General features: G+C 38.1%; 1 protein-coding gene and 1 long non-coding RNA gene across 2 annotated transcripts; both read right to left on the reverse strand.

Moving 5' to 3' along the window:
* Positions 1-235: 235 nt before the first annotated feature.
* LOC121421005 lies at positions 236-3,389 on the reverse strand. The gene is made up of 3 exons (XR_005970920.1): positions 3,320-3,389; positions 2,655-2,758; positions 236-310 (listed from the first exon to the last, which is right to left on the reverse strand). It is a non-coding gene; the product is annotated as an uncharacterized LOC121421005 (long non-coding RNA).
* A 3,085-nt stretch (positions 3,390-6,474) lies between these two features.
* LOC121422014 (mucin-5AC-like) lies at positions 6,475-19,644 on the reverse strand. Its single transcript, XM_041616817.1, has 11 exons — positions 19,567-19,644; positions 18,892-18,931; positions 17,352-17,520; positions 14,510-14,670; positions 13,612-13,881; positions 12,637-12,909; positions 10,167-10,946; positions 9,400-9,479; positions 8,851-9,055; positions 8,012-8,119; positions 6,475-6,557 (listed from the first exon to the last, which is right to left on the reverse strand). The coding sequence occupies exons 1-11, from the start codon at positions 19,597-19,599 to the stop codon at positions 6,475-6,477; spliced, it is 2,202 nt and encodes a 733-aa protein (XP_041472751.1). The 5' UTR covers positions 19,600-19,644.
* Between the last annotated feature and the right edge of the window lie 658 nt (positions 19,645-20,302).

A 20,302-nucleotide genomic window follows, 5' to 3' on the forward strand; every position in this document is an offset into this window, starting at 1 on the left:
TCACAGTGTATTCACAGTGTGTTCAATGTGTCCCACTGTGTATTTGCAGTGTATTCACAGCTGAGCAGTAGTCCCTAATCATTAAAAGAATGTATTTAATTGCAGAAAACCTGAACGTCATTGCCAACTATCTTCATCATCAGAAAACATTATTCTTAGTGTCAGATATATCATTATAAGCTTTATCTTTATTGTTGTGTTCTTTTTTACCTTATTTTCTGTTCGATCTATTCCAACAAGAAACGTGAGCTGGCCCGCTGCAATAGCAACAAGTAACATGGTATGGAGAATCCTCTCCTCTTTCATCAATCTGTTAAATCCAAAGAAAAGAAGGAGAACATATTGTTAAAGTTCATGTTGGATAGGCAGTCATGTTATTACGTTTGCATTTTGAATAGACAATGCGACAGAAATAGTCTGCGCATCCGTCATATCAGAACGCTAGATGCAAAGATGTCACTTCGTCAAATATATAAAAATCTAGCACGTGCGTCCTGAGCCTTGAGACAACCTTTCGCAATCCTCACCGACGCTAATATTAGGGTTCCTTACACAAAAGTTAACGCTTAATCATACACTTGATTTTTAAGATTGATTGTACATTATAGTCAATAGAATCAAACTTTGTGTTACCGGGGAATTACCGGCCCTACAGATCTGCCTTTCGTGTGCAAAATCCTTTCCCGCGACACCCGCCAAATACATGCATGCATATTACGACTGATGGCTGGAGATATTCGAAATGCAGGACCTAAAATAAATTATGACATGGATAAGAAAGTGGTTGTTCAAAAAAATCGACTACATATTGAAAGATGAAAAACTTACTGAATGAAGGCTTAGATATAGATCATTACATTCCATCGAATCGATATTGCATTAATGTGGATTATTGGTGAATCACTGGCAATTGATTTCATGGGTTAGATCAACCTCTCCAGCCGAACATTTCATTTCGCATGCGTTGATACACGTATGTACACAGCATGCAATACGTTTGACCAGGGACGTGTTGACCTCGCGGGTTTCTTTTGTTTCTTTTGTTTAACTCCTTCTACAAAAACGATATGCCTCTAGCACACGATGTTATGGGCATTATGTTTTACTTTCCGCAGAAATGTGGATTAGATTCAAATTCCGGGGGGACCACTTCCATTGATGAGTGGATACCAGGCACGACCATGGGGTTTCGAACAGTACCCCGCTAAACAAGGGAAGCAATTAATTATTTTCCAGATTATGAAAATGCATCTCTTAACAAGTGTGAAACCCTACAAGTATTGGATATGTATCCCCTTTTCAGCATTTTAAACATCGTTTTGACACCCTTATAACGTTACATAGGCCTATACGTAATGTACTTGCCCACTCTGTCCCCTTTTACGCGTGGTCGCTCTTGGTATCCACTAATCAATGGAAGTGCCCCCCCCCCCGGGGCGGCCTCTCGAGCTCTAGGAGTCAAATGTGGCTTTTGAAAGTCGTCCTCAATCGGATATATCGCTGTTACCCCCTGTTACCATAGTAGCAACTAGAATTTTGCACACGAAACGCATATTGAATGTTTCCGTCGCAGATGCGAAACGAAAAAAAAATCTCATGTCACACAATTTGCATTGCAGGCCAGAGTTTTACGACGGGCCCAAAAAGTCTCTTCAAAAATAAACTACCGTTCTAAATAAGCGTGCGCGTCCTCGAACGAAAGGTCGGGAATAAGGACTTTTTTACGCAGAACGAATTTAAGAACTCAGCAAATGTATTGAAAATATCTGTCATGTTACAATGGACAGCTGGGAAGTATTTGTCGAAAACGGGCCAACCGGAACAGCAATTTCGTCCCAGGTTTCGGGTCTGACGAAAAACTGCAAATATGTCGTTTGTCAAGAATCCTGTGCGAAATTGCTGTTTTGTTTCACCGATTTCTGACAAAGACTTCTTCATTGTGTGACATGTGGACAAGCCTTCGACGCAGTGCCGTCTCTAAAGTCAGACCACACATAAAATTGTTTTGGTTGCTATGAATTCATCAATGGGGGGGGGGGTTCTTATTTTTATTTGGCAACCAGTCAATTTGACTATTTTCGCCATAATATATAGTATATTATTAACATTTGTTTTCTTGAAATTGAAAAAGTAAAATTCAAATATTTATTTTTAGTTCCTTCCTTTTTTCTTTTTCTTTTCCATGTTTTTTCTATCTTTTCTTCTTTTTTATTATTAGGATATCTACAAGGATTTAAAGTCGAGTAGGTGTGTCTCACAAATTAAAACCAGGGCTATTACTAAAAGTATGTTATATAGGGCTACTAGTATGCCAGCAGGGTGGAGATGACAGAGAAAGAAATAAGGAAAATCACAGCTCCAATCCTACACCCGTACCGGAGTATGGGGATACGTCTGTCCCGTTGATGTGAACATCAACATCAGTAAAGGCTCGATCTTTCCCGGAGACAAGACGCCTTTAAATCCTACCAACAATCAAATGATGACAAATAGCCTACATTTCAGTAATTTCACATGCGATGTTTTACCGCGATGAAAATATTTTCATCCCCAAAATCAGTGTCGGCTCGCTTGAATTGTGACAAACTAAAATCTCACTAGATATATAAACAAAATCTAAAAAAGTTTGGAAATATAAAATTTAGTCTACGTACCCAAAACAAAGAAATAGAATAATAATGAGGACTGCGCACACAATCGATACACCACAGCCAATGAAGGTGATGATAGACAAGGCTTTTCCATGAATCTCTGGTATCTGAAAATAAAATCAACGAATGCATCGGCCTATGAATAATTCAATACATCACGGAATAATGTCACGAATTAATAAAAAACAGGTTACGAGATAGATAAAATAAACTTGACAAACGGATCCTTAGAAAAGATGATTGCTTATGTGGTTTACGGTACACCATGTGGAGTGTTATGGAAACGGTGGATAGAAGAGAAGAAATGGATAGGCGAGAAAGTGGAGATTTGAGAGTAGAGTAATCTTTCTTGAAAGTAGTCCTGAAAACGACTGTAAACCAGAAGGAATGTTGAATGAGAACAGCTTGAGTAGTAGAGCTGATGAGGAGATGCTGGCTTGAGTCGGCGAGTAGAGATGATTAGTAGAGAGATTCGACGTTTCGGACAGGTTGACTGTCCGTCTTCAGGAGTGGACAGTAAACCTTTCCTGATCATAATTAAGTATGCTAATTCGTTTTCTAAATTGAGACAGGTTTCTATTATTCATCGTTGGCTTTATTCGTGTTCATTAATAACCGTAGGTCTTCAGTTTCTTATTTAATTGAACCCATTTGTTTGAAGTTCCTACCTCATATTCGGTGACTTTCATAAGAATACTAAAGCTAGTCAGATGGTCACATTCGCATCTGGTTCCGGATTCCGTTCCATTGATGGTGACACACCCACTCGTTCTCCAGATGTTGTTGTCATGGTTACTATTACGTATGAAAAAAATATGAGAGGAAGGATAATGGTGATGATAATGGTGGTGATAATGATGATGATGATGATGATAATGATGATAGTGGTGATTATGGTGATGATTATGATGATGATGATGATGACAATGATGGCAGTGGTAGTGATGATGAATCATCATCATCATCATCATGATAATAATAATACCAACATGTTTATGTAGCGCATATCACTGCCAAATGCGTCCCTATGCGCTTAATTGGATTAACTAATTATTACCCTGGCTTTAGCATCGCAGCTTTATACAGCGCGATGGCATTTCAAGCAATAAATTCCTGCCAGGTACCTATTTACCTCACCTGGGTCGAGTGCGGCACACAATGTGGATGAATTTCTTGCCGAAGGAAATTACGCCATGGCTGGGATTCGAACCCACGACCCTCTTTTTCTACGTCCGAAGACTAATCCACTGGGCCACAACGCTCCACATTTGATGATGATCAAGATCATCATAATGATAGTGATGTTGATGGCGATGATGATTACAGTGATATTAATGTTGATGATGATGCTGATATTGATGATAATGACGACGTTGTGATGGTGATGATCATGATAGTGATAATGATAATGATGACTGATGACAACTACGATGACGACCATGAGGGTCATGATCACGATGATGGTAGGCCTGTACCGCGAAACAATTTCCATGTCAATTATCTTACTTTACAGCGAATACATTTCTAACACTTCTTCTTAAACTTCCAAGATAAAGTAACGCGTTACAAACTATGTGAAATATTTCAATATGCAAAATAATGATTCAAAATTACTTGGAACATATGTGTAGCCCTTATAATGGACGCAATGTCAATTAAATTTAATGTAATTGTCAAACAACTTACATCGCTTCCTCGTCTAGCCATACACACACTGTCTCGTTTGGGAATGTCTGAAAAAAGATTTTGGAAGAGGGAGAGAACAGAAAAGACATTAAATCACGAATCAGTTATTCGTGTTAACCAATAGCAAGCTCAACGTGTGATCTAAATAGTTCAAATTCAATTAATCTGTTGTTCATATCATGAACCCAAGATGATGAATCATTGACTGCTTTAGTCCATGAATTGAGCCAACACTATCCAAAGTGGCCGTGGCTACTTAAAGGTAGACGTTCCGGTGATTCGGGAGGGCGCTGTTGGAATACGTAAGAGCTGCAGAAGGCATCTACTTCCAATTGAGACGAACGTATGTTACTTTGTATGTTACTTTTGTAGACTGATTGCCCGAACCAGCCCGAACTCTGAAAACTCTCAGTTCGCGTATGCTTCGGCGCGGCTGCCGTTCGCAGGTTGACTCTGCCACTTCTGCTTGTTGAAGTCATGACGAAAACCTCCGTTTGATTTGGATTGTTCTCCTTTTTTTCAAATCAACTTTTTGTTCGGGTGGACTTGTCCTTTAAGAGCGACTGGTGATGGTACACACCATTGGCAATGATCACCAGTCGTTTTTAAAGTCGCTCTTAACTTACGAACAGCTTTATGAAACGGCCCCCAGGGATCTCAAATACAATTTGGGTTCTAATACCGCAGTTTGCAGTCTGAACTGCGGTCTTTCTCCAAACGGGGGTTTGACGTAATGGTGACGTCAGCGAATGTTTGGGGCAACGCTGATGCAGGCAAAAGCACAGCAACCTGTGTGTACCGTGCAAAGACGTTATAACTTACCGTGCATGTGCGTGTATGTGCTGTGCGACTGGCTAATGATTGACAGCCGTATGCAAATTTTGTAAATGATCTTCGTAATGAAGATGGCGGCGAGTACAGCACGTAACAAAACCTGGGAATGTACCTTTAAATTGTAATAATTATTTAAAATAACAAAACAGTACTAAAGGTTTGGTGATTGCTTTATTTTCATCATTTTAAAAAGGAATATCGCGGAAAAAGAATTTTAGTGTGCTAACGAGAATAATAAACCAAAAATTATCGATGTTAATAAAGAGCAGAAAATCCACGTGTACTCACAACTACTCGTTCCGGTGTGAAATGAAACACGACAGGAGCGGGAAATGGGTCGGGATTGGGCGGGAAAATCTCCAGAGTGATAAAATTGCCGATCAGAATATCATATCCCTCGCATTGACCCTGTTGATCACTGGGGATAACACGTGATAGAAAGAGAGAGAGATAGGAGAGGGGGAAGAGAGGTAGAAAAGGAGAGAGGGAGAAAGGGGAGTAGAGGAGAAGGAATGTGGAGGAGGGATAAATCGAACAATAATTACATGCCTAATTTCAAATTCAATTTCATTTTATTTCCAGAAGAAAAAATACGTCATCATGTTCTTGTCTGATTTCATTCAATAATATCAATGAAAATGAGCATATAAAGCAATGTACAAACCTAAAATGAAAGTTATATTTATTTATAAAAGTGATGGAATCGTGATTGAATTCAATACTGAAGTAAGAATGTGATTAGTTTACTAAGAAATATCAAATGGTATACGCTATAGACTCTGCTATCTAAATTTTATATTAATAATCGTTTGGTAATTTCACAAAAAAATGTCTTGAATGGTGTACACTCTAGAAATTATAGGGTAAAAATGCTCCATGAGGGTAATTATGTGTCCAAACAACATTGGGCATTTCTTTTGGGCATTTTTATTAATCCAGTGTGATGAAAATTTTGCCAATTTTAAAGTAATTGCTGCTTATTTTTTCTTAACCTTTCTTGACAATATGCTTCCCGCATTGGGGAAAAAATACTGCCCCAGATTGGTTTGACACATAATTACCTTCGTGTTGATTAAAATTTCACCCAATATTTTTTTTACAGTGTAGAGGACCACACAAGTCTTTTCCCTACGGTGTTCAGTTTTTAGTTCAACACCTATATGTGTTATTACATGTAACACCTCTAGTGCTACACCATCGCCTTCGGAGACGAACAGATGCCGAAATTCGCAGTGTAACTTTAAACGGTTAAAAGAAGTTCAATTTATCGATTTATCATATAGCTACAGATAAAAGAAAAGACTTACAGGTCCGCACACTGATCTTTCCTCTCATCTAACGGTGGTTCATTGTATAGGATGAACATCAAAGCTTTACAGCAATCGCCTGTAAGATATTTAAGTTTGGAATTCAACTGTGTCTGCCTTATTGTACAGCCACACCAACGAAACCGAAACGACACACCTATTGATTCTATGCCATTCGAAATGACGTAATGGGTGTGATCGATATAGATTCCGTGTCGTTCGCGTGGTTGGTGTGAAGGTAGCCTTTTTGCTACAGTAATACAGTCACACTTACTCTCTTAATGCAAACCTTGTTTTCCTTTCTTTTCAAATTATTTCTCGGGACCCATTTGAGCTCCATTATGCTATGAAATCTGTTTTTTTTTCAAATTTACATCAGCACCCCAAATAAAACAAGATCGTTCCCAGAGCCTTGAAGAGGAATCTGATTGGGGACTAGATTACTGAGCTCTTTCGCATTTAGAAAATATGATACCAAATCGGCCGAGTTAATGCCACTGAATATAACGTAATATATTTGATCGGTCAGGTTTCGGATTTGTCTGTGTGACTGCGGGGTGATTGTGAATATTACAAGATCGCGCACATGCAGTGGATAGAGACGAGAGTCATTCATAGATTAATATGAATAAAATATCTGTGACATTCACGAGGATATATATATATATATATAAACAGACGTGATTTTCACGGCTGTTTCAGAAACGGATTTAGAATTCTCTCTTTTTTGTCACATCTACACTCTAAAAAATGAAGTGCTAATTTAGCTCTTAAAGAGCGTGTATAGTGACTGCACTTCGGAGTGCTGATTTGTCTAGTTAAAATTTGAACTAGACAAATCAGCACTCCGAAGTGCAGTCACTATACACGCTCTTTAAGAGCTAAATTAGCACTTCATTTTTTAGACTGTATACAGCATTTACTAAACCATTTGTGATTATATATATATACATGTATATATTCAGAGCTGGGGGCCCGGGTTCGATTCCCGGCGGAGACATTTTTTCGGCATCACCAATTTTTCCAAAGGGTAGATAGCTCTGGGGAACCTTGATTTAAGCTACGCCTACCATTGTTCTCTTCATCCATTTCTTTACAATATTTGAATAAAAAAGAGTTGTCAAAAGCTGTTGTACATGTATAACTTTACACATTCTCATATATATATATATATATATATATATATATATATATATATATATATATATACGTTGAAAAAAGACCGAGGAGAAGTTCATATCTAACGAAGATGTTGTGAGGAGTTTCATATTTCAACACTCAATAGTGTTTTTTCTCTTTTCTTTAATTCTTCTTCCTCGTCGTCGTCTTCTTCTTTTTCTTCTCCTCTCCTCCTTCGCGCTCTTCCTACCCTTCCTCCCATTCCTCTTTTGTGTCCTTATATTGAATTCTTCTTCGCCATCACACTTTACTAGAGTAACATGTCATTTAGTCATTTACGAAGCGTAATTTGAAACCATCTTTTTTTAAACAAGTAGTAAACAATTTTTGCACAGTTTTATTGACAATTCTCACCATTTCTTAGGGCAGCCGTAGGAATCTCCACAAAGGTATCACTTATTTCGCCAAACATCATGTTGACGTCACTGTCATTAACAGCAAGGTTGACAATCATTCGAAATTCTGGTTAAAAAGTTTCATGAGGACATAGTTCAACAATGTTTAGGCAAACAACATGATAAACACGCTTCTGGCAAAAAACACACGCATCAATTTGACAGGAGACATGAGATTAAGATGTTCCTTTACCATGTTCATCAAAAGGTGGTTAATACCAATATTTTAGCTTGAACTGGCTTGTAATTTCGATGCGATTTTTTTCCCGGAAGGATACTTGCAATTCTGCCTTCTAGCCGCAATCTATCCGTATTTCATATATTTATATTCTATTTTATTGCATTTGTTATTTTTTATTCTATTCTAAATTGATACGGTAAAAATACTCGGATGTAGCTCCACAAATCCTTTTGATATTAACACTGAACTCCAAAGGTGTAGTCTCACCTTGACTATTTGTATTACGATAATTATAAGAACTGTTAATATTAGGCTTATTGGTAGGCCTAATATTCTTACCATTTACATTGATCATCATTGTTTTATCATTATATTTGTTACTCTATCACCATCTTTATCACCTTCGTAATCATCATCACTGTCATGTTTATTATTATCATCAACATCATTATTATTATTAGTATGTTTATCATTATTATTATGTTTATCTCAATCAACATAGGCCTTAACCACGTTATTCACCACGGATTGATAAGCGGTAACGGACAATTATATTGGGATGTTAGAAAGCAGTAAGAATTGAGTCAATTATTTGACTTAAAAAAATAATTGCATACCTTTGACAATGCCGACATCGTAGAACGCAAGATTTAGAGTCTCGTTCGTAACGTTGAGAAGATGCTCCATTAAGGTGGCGCCCATTACTTCGATCATGAAAGGAGTAGACCTGGACCTGATTGGTGCGATGGGCTGGCAATTTGGACCAAACAGGGAAGGCCAGACCGTCTCCATGTAAGAGTAGACTGTCTCCTCGTCCCGGGTCTTTGCAAAGAAGATCATTTTTTAAAGGTAGTGTGAGATTTCGTTAATGCTGGACGACGTCATCTACGTCTTATTTAATAGAAATTGTTGATAAAAAATGGAGTGCACTGGATATGACTGATCCCTATATCAGTACTGGATCTCAGCGGATTTCATATAAAATCATATCAATTATTATTATTGTTATCATAATTATTTAAATCTAATACATATTAACGGCTTAGATCAAACCTTAAAGACTTTGAATAAAAATCATTTAAACATAGCTATTTAAATCGAGACAAATGTCGTCTGCTAAATGCGTCATACCTTACTTCAATTAAAGATTTATGTAGTAGGGTTACCTCGTTCATGAAGTAAATCAAATCGGAGATCACACCCTGAGTGAAGTTTGCCTTTTCGTTAGGTATAAGAGCAATATAATCTGCAATAATGATTAAAACACACGTACACACACATGGACAAATTATTATTTTCAATTGCTGAGATTTCACAGTGAAACTATCCCAAACCGAATACTACTTATGAATTATGCAGGCCTATTCGTGGTCTCATCTATTTTACTATATTATTTCTTAATTCCCTCTTGATATTACACAGGGGCTGGCGGCTGAGCCCACTCCCCCCCCAAAACACACACATCCTTTTTTTAATAAACGTGGGCAAAAACGCAAAAATTACAAACTGAATGTGATTTTCTGGGGGTTATGGTCACCTCCCCCCCCCAAAAAAAAAAAATGTTCCACAGGCCCACATCCTTATTTCAAGGGGCGGGCAAGTGTTGAGAAAAGGAGTGTCATAATTGCATATTAAGATCTAGATATTTTCAGATTTTCGGAGGCATATCAACTAAGGATGTGTGATGTTTTATCAGATCATTGGGAAACAAAAGACAAATATCAAGCTGACACCAACGAAACCGACTTCCGGCCGACTATTTATAAAAAGTTATTTCCAATGACATCAGTCGGTTCCATTGCCGTGAATGTTCCGAAGGATTAGCAAAGACTGTTTTATGTATCTATCAGGTAACCGAACAATTTAGAGACTGATTTACGATATCGGATTAGAGTCACAGGAATATGCATAATAGGTGGTTGTATTATCTAACCTTCCGAATTCAAAACCCCTTCAGATGAGTTGCATGTATTGACGTTTGTTTCGGTGGATGATGTTTCTTGCGTAGACTCCAAGATGTCAGTGAAGATGCCAGTTTCCACTAATGGTGTCATAGTTTCTACTGTAGAGGGCGCTGCGCTTGATTGAGTGGCTGTTTGGGGATCAGAACTGTCAGAAGAAGTCTGTGGAGCTGAGGTAAGGGCATGTGATGTCTCAACCGTTGTGGTAAATCCAAGCGTTGTCGGAATGCTCGTCGTAGGATTAGTTGTTGTCTGAAGGGTTGTTGAAGGGTATGTTGTAGGGTCAGTCGAACTGTGAAAAGTCGTTGTAGGAGGTGTACTTGTCGTAGGATTTGTGGTTGTCTGCATATCTGTTGTAGAGACACTAGTAGTTTTAGGGGTAGTTAGGGGAGGATGGGTCGTCTGTAGAGTTGTAAGGTCTGTGGTAACGAGTAAGGTCGTTGCTGGTTTTGTAGTTGTTTGAGCAACTGTTGTAGGGGAGGTAGTCATCACTGCGGTTGATGTTGGGTTTGCTGTTGTATGAAAGGCTGTAGTCGTAGGATAAGTGGTAGTCATCGTTGTTGTTACTTCTCTTGTAGTTTGCAGAGTTGACGGGGCACCAGTTGTTGTTGGCAAAGTTGTAGTGTAGATATCTACAACTGGGCAGTATGTCGTCGTGTTTGTGGCAGGCGAGGAAGTCGTTGTGATCGGTGCAGGAGTTACAGCCGTACACGGATACGACCCTTCGTTCACTTCGTTTTGTTCATTCTTATCTTAAAAAAAAACAGATGACCATGAAATGCCAAATCAACATATTTTGACCCTTGACATTCTACTAACCAACAGGAAACACAATACTTCAGGAAACTTAAATCGTCTATCATAAAACAGAAATATAAGTTTAAGACAGTGGCAAAGGCATAGATTGACATTGTCTTACGCATGGTCTTTGACATCACTTTACCCGTGATTAATGCCGGTTATAGGATGCCGATAATTTTTAGTCCAGTCATCTAAATTTCAATGTTATCTTTGCTGTAATTTTTTGTAGTAATCAGCTTCTGAATGCAAAGCTCTTTATTTGTTATTATTTTCGGGATGGTGAAAATGCACTTCTGATTTTATAATTCAAAAAGAAAAAAGATGCATGTATATTTCACTGAGCACGAGTACAGGGTCCCGTCTTACAAAGAGGTGCGGTCGATCCAATCAACCAGATCTATGGAAAAGCAAGCAACGTCAACATCTAAAATGCATGTTTGTTTTTAAAAAAATCTAGATATGACGAATATTCACGCATTTATCATTATCTTGACAATTCGGTGTGCTTCTCTTTGTTTAAAAAAAAATTCTGTAGGAAAAAAATTATGGCATCGATGGATTTGCATATATTTGGGTTGATTGGATCAACTACAACTCTTTGTAAGACTGTATAGCTGTCACTAGTCGTAAGGTTATGTGTAAAGATAGTACTGCTCTGGGGAAGCATCACTCAAGACTGCACATCGCATAGATCCAGGGAGCCGTTTTATAAAGCTGTTCGTAAGTTAAGAGCGACTTTAAGAACGACTGGTGATCCTTTCTTACCCGCTTAACCATCTCCAATGGTGTATACCATTTACCACAAGAAAGGATCACCAGTCGTTCTTAAAGTCACTCTTATCGTACGAACAGCTCTATGAAACACCCACCAGACGTAACTATAACCTCGGTATCAATGAAATACATCCACTCATCTTTCTCCCGAAGGGGGAGAGACATACCAATAATAGTTTTCGCTCCGTGGCGCACGACGGATGCAAGTACAATGTAAATGTATTGACATTACATGTCAATTGATAATGAGCCGCGGGAGGTCTTTGTCGAAAGTTGGTGAACTGGATTGGCAGTTTCGTCCTCAGTTACGGAGCAAACGAAAAATTGCAAATACGTTGATTGTCCAGAGTCCAGGACGAAACTGCAGTTTGATTCACCAAATTTCGACAAAGACGTCTTGGTTGTTCATTGCCATGAAGGGCATTTGGCAATATTATGTCCTATGTTCCTAAATCCGTGGTGCTTCATGAAGTAAAAACTCCCTAATGTCTAGATAGAACTATGACGATACACACTAAGAAATAAAGGTTCAAAATTGAACCCCGAAAGGTTGATGCAAAATCAGCACCCTATGGGTTCAAAAATTGAACCCCTGATTTGGGGTTCAAAAACTGAACCCTGCGGTTGGGGGTTCATTTTTTATTTTTGCACCCTGCGGTTTCAAAACTGCACCCCTAGGGGTTCAATTTAAAATTTAGGGGTGCAGTTTTGAACCCGCAGGGTGCAAAAATGAACCCCAACCGCAGGGTTCAGTTTTTGAACCCCAAACCAGGGGTTCAATTCTTGAACCCATATGGTGCTGATTTTGCATCAACCTTTCAATTTTTGAACCTTTATTTCTTAGTGTGTAGCTATACTGAATCGTACCTAGATAAAAATCTACTTCTATGGGAAAGCTCCAGTACTGTACACCGTTGACCCAGACGTAACTGTAGATGTCAATGGCATAGGTCTTCTTGTCCTTTCCGGTAAAGGTATGCGATAGGGTGGTCGGGTCACCTGTCTCTTGGTCCTCCTGGGTCTTCTCTGTGACGTAAGCCCAGACGCGGTAACCATGGACCTCGCCAGCGGCACTTGACCACGATATCGTTATATCCTTTCCGACATTGGTCGCCAAGAGGCAGGGCACATATCCGGGATCTATTCGTGAGATTGATATATAGAAGTAGTCATGGTAATTTTTATGATAATGAAAATATCTACTTGCTGCGCTGTGAGCGTTAATTTTCACTTCCCTGTAACTTGTTCGTCACCAACAGAATGGTGAGCTTATGATCTTGTTGGATTCGATTTTTAAAAAGGTAATTTTTAGGAATTATATTTTTTTACTGTTTTCTATCAATTTATTGACATGAAAATTAAAAGCATTTGGACCAAGATGTCATTTCATTAAACCTTCCAGTCTACCAGAGTAGCAAGAACCATGTAGTATCCAATCAACTTATCAAAACCACGTGCAAGGGTTCAAATTATTTACTTTAATCTTCTTTTCAGAAGACGGAATTTGCAGTCCATCAGACTTTTTTCGTGTGAGAGTAGGCCTATTATTGTGCTCTCAAATTTTCTATAGATTACACTTTTGCTTGGCCATCTGGAATTGGGCGAGGAGACAATAATGGTTTTGATAGGCAATTTAAACACCATTGACATTGTAGCAATGCCCTATTAGATTGCTATAACACAAAGGTTAGTTATAGATCGTACGCTTGATTTTCAGGATTGCTTGTACATGTATATTTTGGTTAATGCAATCTATCGTAAATATATTCTTCTAAGATGATTGCTATGTGTTGTGTTACGGGCCCCAGGTCAACACTTTTAGATGATCGAGAGAATACTTACATGTGAATGAATCCATTGACACTCCTGTGCTAATCTGATCTTCATTAAGAACATAAACAGTCACATTGTACACCGTCCCGGAATAAAGGTCGCTCAACGTTGCGGATAACTCGGAAGAATTAACATTCACGGTAGATTGTTGGGCACCCGTAGAGGGCGTCGCAGTTACTCTGAAACCCGTGTAGGATGTGGATGAAGAAGAGTAGGACCATTGTGCAGTGATGGATGTGGAGTCGCTGGTTGTTGTGAAAATGGTCACGTCATCAGGAACTGGAATGGTTGTGATATAAAACAGAAATATGTATTATGTATTGACGTCATCGCGCCCCTATCTTAAGGTCAGTGTCATTGCCTTGCACACGTTGGTCATCTGGCACATTTATGACAACTCCGTTTTCGCGTATTCCTATATCTACAAAGGGAGGGCGCTTTGATATCATGTCGTTACATACATAACGTTTTTTACGTCAAACACAACCAGCCAAAACGTGAATTTAAATTAGGATCTACTTCCTAGATCTCTACAAATGTAATGTATATTATTAATGTCGATATCAATGGGGAGTGGAATTCGTAATATTATTATTAAAGCCATTTTGGTAAATTTACCATTCTAGTATTCAACTACTAGTAGGTATTCAAGGAAGGAAATGATAGGGGTTAACATGGAATGTGGAGAAAATTATAGGAGGAAAATAGATAATTCAGAAGTATGGAGAAAAACAAGACTATTAATATGAGACTTGAGTGTTTGGATGTAAGTGCAATAAATCATGATAAAAATACTGAAAATGCTGTGAATTCGCAAAGAACGTTATTTACTTTCGTTAAGCACTAACATGCATCCACGCATCATTATTTTCTTATAATGTATAAGGTATCATGATGCCATTCTTACCGTCATAGATGATAGGTGCTTCACAGATAAACTGAAGAAAGGTTTCACATGAGATTAGCCCGATGAGTGGTGTTTCCAGGGTTGCCATTGGTCGAATCGTATAGCAGCCGCTTTCACATGCAGGATGTGGGCCAATCAGATAACGTGTTCCATTCGTTAAGCTGAAAATGGGAGATCGTTAAACCAAAATATTGATGCTCTTGATTTCACACTTTTTGCTCTCCTCTGTTTCCTTAGATATCGTAATCGAATTTCAGTGTATTACTTGATATCAAGCTAGTACTGTATTGGAGAGTTTCTTCTAACAGTTTTATGCGTCTTGCCCTCCCCCCCTCCCCAATTAAGAAAAACATTCTATGTACTTCCATGAGTAATTTCATAATGGACATTGTGGCATCCAATTTAGTTCCTCTGGAAAATCTCGATATCGACATAATTATATGGAGAGGTTCCCACAAAGATGAAATTAGCGAAGCAGGAAAAATGATTTGAAAACTTGAAAAAATTTTCTTACGCGACAATGACAGTGTTCGCATATTGATTGAGAATTTGTCCTGGGGCCCGTTGCAGAAAGAGTTGCAATCAATCGCAACTCTAAAAATCACGCGCAACTTGTTTTTCAACCAATCAACAGCGCGCATTTGGGACTTGTGATTGATTTTTTTTACTTGCGTTTAAACGCAACTCTTTCTGCAACGGACCCCTGGTGGGTGTTTCATAAAGCTGTTCGTAAGTTAAGAGCGACTTTAAGAACGACTGGTGATCCTTTCTTGTGGTAAATGGTATATACATTGGCGATGGTTAAGCGCGTAAGAAAGGTTCACCAGTCGTTCTTAAAGTCGCTCTTATCTTACGAACAGCTTTATGAAACGACCCCTGGTACGATAATGCTTGGCCAGCCGGTGACACGATACCTGCTCCTTCAACAATCGCTCCGGGCTTTATTTCGTCTAAGATGTAACGAGTTAAGGTTGGGGTTGCAATAGGGTTTTATGTTACGTTTAGGGTTATAGGTTTAGAAAAGGGATATAATGATAAATCAAATGTTGAAGTCGGCCATTCCATTAGTTTATAAAATTTACAGTCGAGCAATTGTCGCCCGAGCAGGTGTCATGCAGCCTTGCCAACAACGTGTTAATACATAGCAAAAACTGTGGTGTTAACCGGTGTACATAGAGGACCACACCGGTTATTTTACATCGGTGTTATATTGACAGTGTTAGTTTAACACCTATAGGTGTTACTGCAGCCCCATTTGTTGTTACATTTACACTCTTTGGTGTTGTATTCAGTCTCTAGAGTGTAATGTTAACACCTCAAGGTGTGGTCCTCTATACATCAACTGGTGTCAGTTTTAACACCACAGGTTTTACAGTGTATAATTTCAATGTGCATTATGAATGTATTGCTATAGGAAGGCCCTCCAAAATAAAGTGCTTATTACAATTTGGCACATTAGGGACCCGTTTAGCACTCTGACGCCTGATTCATTAATTCCTATTTGTCAACGAATAAGAAAAACATTTTTGAATAATACGCTGTTCTTTATTTGAGTCCACTCACGTATTTATTCAAAGATTATTTCATTAAGGTAGCGAATAAAAGGTGTTAACCCTCCACGAATCCATAGCTAAGAATAAAACTATATAACATTAAAAGAATCAATGGGGATGAAGCCCATGAGATATCGATGAAATAATAATTAAGACATTTAAACTTATGATGAAGATCGAGAGGGAGGGGCGAAGCGGGCGAGCTTGTCGTCAGGGCTCTTTTGCATCTTTATACAGGCCACCGCACACACTACGACTGTTCATGATCCGATTTTTAAACAAATCGCACTGAGCTCATTTTCTGAAAATGTGAATGGAACATATCATTTTATTCGAGGTTAAAATTAATTGAAAGAATACTAATACAACCATTTTGAAAGATTGCGAACCTTTACTTTGGATTAAATGCCAAATTAGTTTCAAATCGTAGCCAATCGTACGACTGCTATGACGTCATTACGACTAGATATTAAATTCGCTTTTATTCTAAGAAGGATGAGAGCATAGTCACAGATTTGAACATAGGTATTCGAACGATGATTTCGAACATTACACAGTAAGAGATTCCAAGTCTCAATATTAGCATCAAATTCTACAACATTTAATATGAAATCGGGTCGCAGACCAATCGTAAGGTGTGCGGTCGCCTTAAGAAATATGGAGGGATTTCGAACACACGTTTGGTAAATTTTGTGAAAATTGTCAGTAAAACGTTGAAGTTTTAAATTTCACGGGGGCAACCATCCACCACCTCCTTTGGCAAGCCCATGAATTCTTTTCATGCCTTTCCGAGATTGAAATAACTTTTCAATAGGGATAACTTAAAAACAAAAGCGATTTAACGCGCAAGAATGTGGACGTCCTCATAAATTAAAAGAAAAGTGTCGCCACTGTGCTGCTAATAGAAACAGCTAATTAACGATGAATGCATATTTGTTTGACATCGTTCGACATAGAACTATGATCGATAATATCGTTCTTGTCCTTGCAAGATACTGTTCCCGGGGCAAGGGCGATCGAATTTCATTATCATGCTTGACAAATATCATCCATCGTAATTTTTGTTCGTCATAATGTTAAAAGCTAGGTCAGAAATCATTAATTACATAATTTTTATCAATTTTCTTATTAGCATTTTGGTCCCGGTCTATCGCTATCTCGTCATCATCATTCGTCTCTTATTAAAGGGGTACTCCAGGCTGAAAATAATATTATTTGAACAGATAAATTTGTATAATTTTTTTTACCGTGAAGTATCGTCCCTGGAGGAGGGAAATAAAGCATCTCACCTCAAACCCGCTGCTACGTTCTTTTTCTCAGCATCCGTCTGAAAAACGGCCAGCGTTGCCCCGGAATAAAGACCATTACATAACGTGTAGGCCTCGAACCCTTCGACGGCCATGCTGCTTACGTAATAGCATCGTGATGAAATAAAGACAAAATGAGTCGGGCACGCCCCTGCAGAATCAAACAGGGATTTTGTTATTAAATAGTAATTAGCCAACAGCGTCTATTTGTATACAGTGCGTCCCAGAATAAACGAAACCGAGATTTAGCGATCATTTATCATAACTTAATCATAAATAGAATATACAAATGACCTACCAATTTAAAACTTAGAATCTCCTCTTTCATCTAACATTACTTAGGTTATTTCTTATTCACGCATGAGTGAGCAAAAACAATTTGAAGAAAGGATACCAAAAACTCATTTTGCGGGGGGTATCTGGGTTTCAAAAGGAAAACCTCATTTCTCAAAAGTTCAATATCTGCTCTTTAATTTGGTACCTCAATTACTGAATTTGGTCAAGAAATAAAAAAGTTCTGGTCATTTGAAATAAGGCTTGTATTTCCATAATTTCATGAGATAAACGTGTTTTCACCGGTTTCCCACATAAGCTTTCGCATGGTGAACAAAAGATTTAATGCATGGCTGATCGTCAACAAAACGGAGTGTCGAGTGAGTTAGAAAGCCAGCCTGGAGAACCTCTTCATTTTATGAAATTATTGAAATTAAAGCCTTATTTCAAATGACCAGAACTTTGTTATTTCTTGACCATTTTCTGTAATTTAGGTACCAAATTAAAGAGCAGATATTGAACTTTTCAGAAATGTGGTTTTCTTTTTGAAACCCAGATACCCCCCGCCAAATGAGTTTTTGGTATCCTTTCTTTAAATTGTTTTTGCTCACTCATGCGTGAATAAGAAATAATCTAAGTAATATCAGATGAAAGAGGGGATTCTAAGCTTTAAATTGGTAGGTCATTTGTCTATTTTATTTATGATTAAGTTATGATAAATGATCGCTAAATCTCGGTTTCGTTTTTTCTGGGACGCACTGTATAATTCGAGATGTTTGTGTGTGTTCAGCTTGGAGCAACCCTAAAGTATTTTGATGGGAACGGTATGTAGGGGAGGGGACAATAAGAAGTAACGATGACGTTCTATAATTTTATATCACTAAGAATATTTCTTTATCCGGAAACATTCCGTCTACGAATTGTGTTGCGATAGAAGAAAATAATTTTGCTTCAACCCGATATCTCTTGACATGAATCAATAATGGATGAATATAGGCCTAAAGTGAACAAAAAAAAAAACTATGATATCACAGCTTTGCTAGGAATTTTCTCTTATGAAAAAATAAGATTCCCTTTTAGCTGCTGCACCTCCGTCCAAATCTTGGTGAGAGAGCAAGCACATCAGTTTATGGGCTAGATAAAGAGACATAGGCCTAATAAAAAAGACATTTCTTTGAGCATCCCAATATTATGTTTTATCTTCCCTTTTTATACAGAAAATCTTGACTAATGTTATTGGATAACTTACCCGAAAACACTATGCAAACACGTCGCGAAACGAGGATGAACTGAAGTAATAAAATATGATAAAAAAGGGACAAGAAACAAGACATAATCAAAACGCAATTATTTTGCAATAAGCAAATATTTTGCCTTAAAATCATTATGTACACTACTTATCACAATACAAATTTTAACGTGTTGTATACCGCATTATTGTACATGTATAACGTATGACTTTGGTACTTTTTACTCAGTGGAAAAGCTACCATTTTGATTATGCATCTTGATACAAGTAGTCAAACACAAGTTCCCAATATTTCATGAACATAGGAATTGATTTTATACAACCATCACGACCAATAGAGAAAAAAATGTTGCTTTTTTTATAAAAAGAAAATAAGGAGGAAAGTGGATTTTTTTTGTAATCCATTAGATAAAGCTTCCTTTGTATTTTTCTCAGATTATATACATCTTTTTAGTAATCACTCCCTGTCGGTACCCATTTACCTCACATGGCTTGAGTGCACCACATTGTGGATCAATTATTGCTGAACGAATTTACGCCATAGCCCATGGCTTGGATTCGAACCTCCGACCCACTATTTCAAAGTCCGGAGTTTAATCACCTGGGCCACAAAATGCAATTTGCAAGAATAAAACAGGTAAAATAGATTAAGATAAATGTAAATTTTCAACTTACGATGAAATATGCTACAATATGTGTTGAATCCATTGTTGCTTAGATCTCCGAAACAAATATATTTTTTCTGCTCAGCCGACACACCGATCGAAGCGATCGTCAGTTGAGTACATCATTCCAGTCAGACCGATTAGATCGACTCCAACCAACTAAAGATGGGCCATGATGGATAACGTATTAGTTTTGATCGAATCGGAGTTGATTTCATTGGGTGTGACTGTGACGTAGTGAGGGTTGCTGTCGTTGATCTACTGCAGATAACGGCGCTGGAGCGGAGCGTCCGTCTTGAGCGATCGTCCCGTATCGACAGACGACATAGCTTGAGCGATGATGCGACGTCACCATGGCAACGGTATAGACTTATATTGACGAAAGCTGCTCTTTTTCATTTTAATCAATGTTGATGTGAAGGCAGGGGCGGATCTAAGTTGGGAGCAAGGGACCCATTCCATGCTGTTTTTTAAAGACAATTTGTAAAACAGTTTGTAAAACACCTTCACCTCCATGGCGTCATGGGAATTACTATTAATTTCTGCTCGTCATTTTTTTTGAAAGAATAAGGGGCTCCTCCCCTTCTTACATGTCTTATCCAAAATAAAAGAGAAGGAGACAATAAAAAGAAGAAAAGAAAAAGAGGCATGAGAGGGAACGGAAGAAGAAGAGGAAAGAGAAGAAGTAAAAGAAAAAGAAACGAAGAAAGAAAAGAAGGGAGAGTAGGAGGAGATGGAGGTGGAAG

This window comes from Lytechinus variegatus, chromosome 9 (assembly GCF_018143015.1).
Source record: "Lytechinus variegatus isolate NC3 chromosome 9, Lvar_3.0, whole genome shotgun sequence".
Lineage (NCBI taxonomy): Eukaryota > Metazoa > Echinodermata > Echinoidea > Temnopleuroida > Toxopneustidae > Lytechinus > Lytechinus variegatus.

What these genes read in the sequence shown, in the direction of transcription:
- LOC121422014 (XM_041616817.1), bottom strand. Translation starts at nt 19,599, where the DNA reads ATGGATTCAACACATATTGTAGCATATTTCATC. An exon ending in ATATTGTAGCATATTTCATC is followed by an intron (nt 18,932 to 19,566) that starts GTAAGTTGAAAA and finishes TTATTACTTCAG; the next exon opens with TTCATCCTCGTTTCGCGACG. An exon ending in AGGGGTTTTGAATTCGGAAG is followed by an intron (nt 9,480 to 10,166) that starts GTTAGATAATAC and finishes TCATTATTGCAG; the next exon opens with ATTATATTGCTCTTATACCT.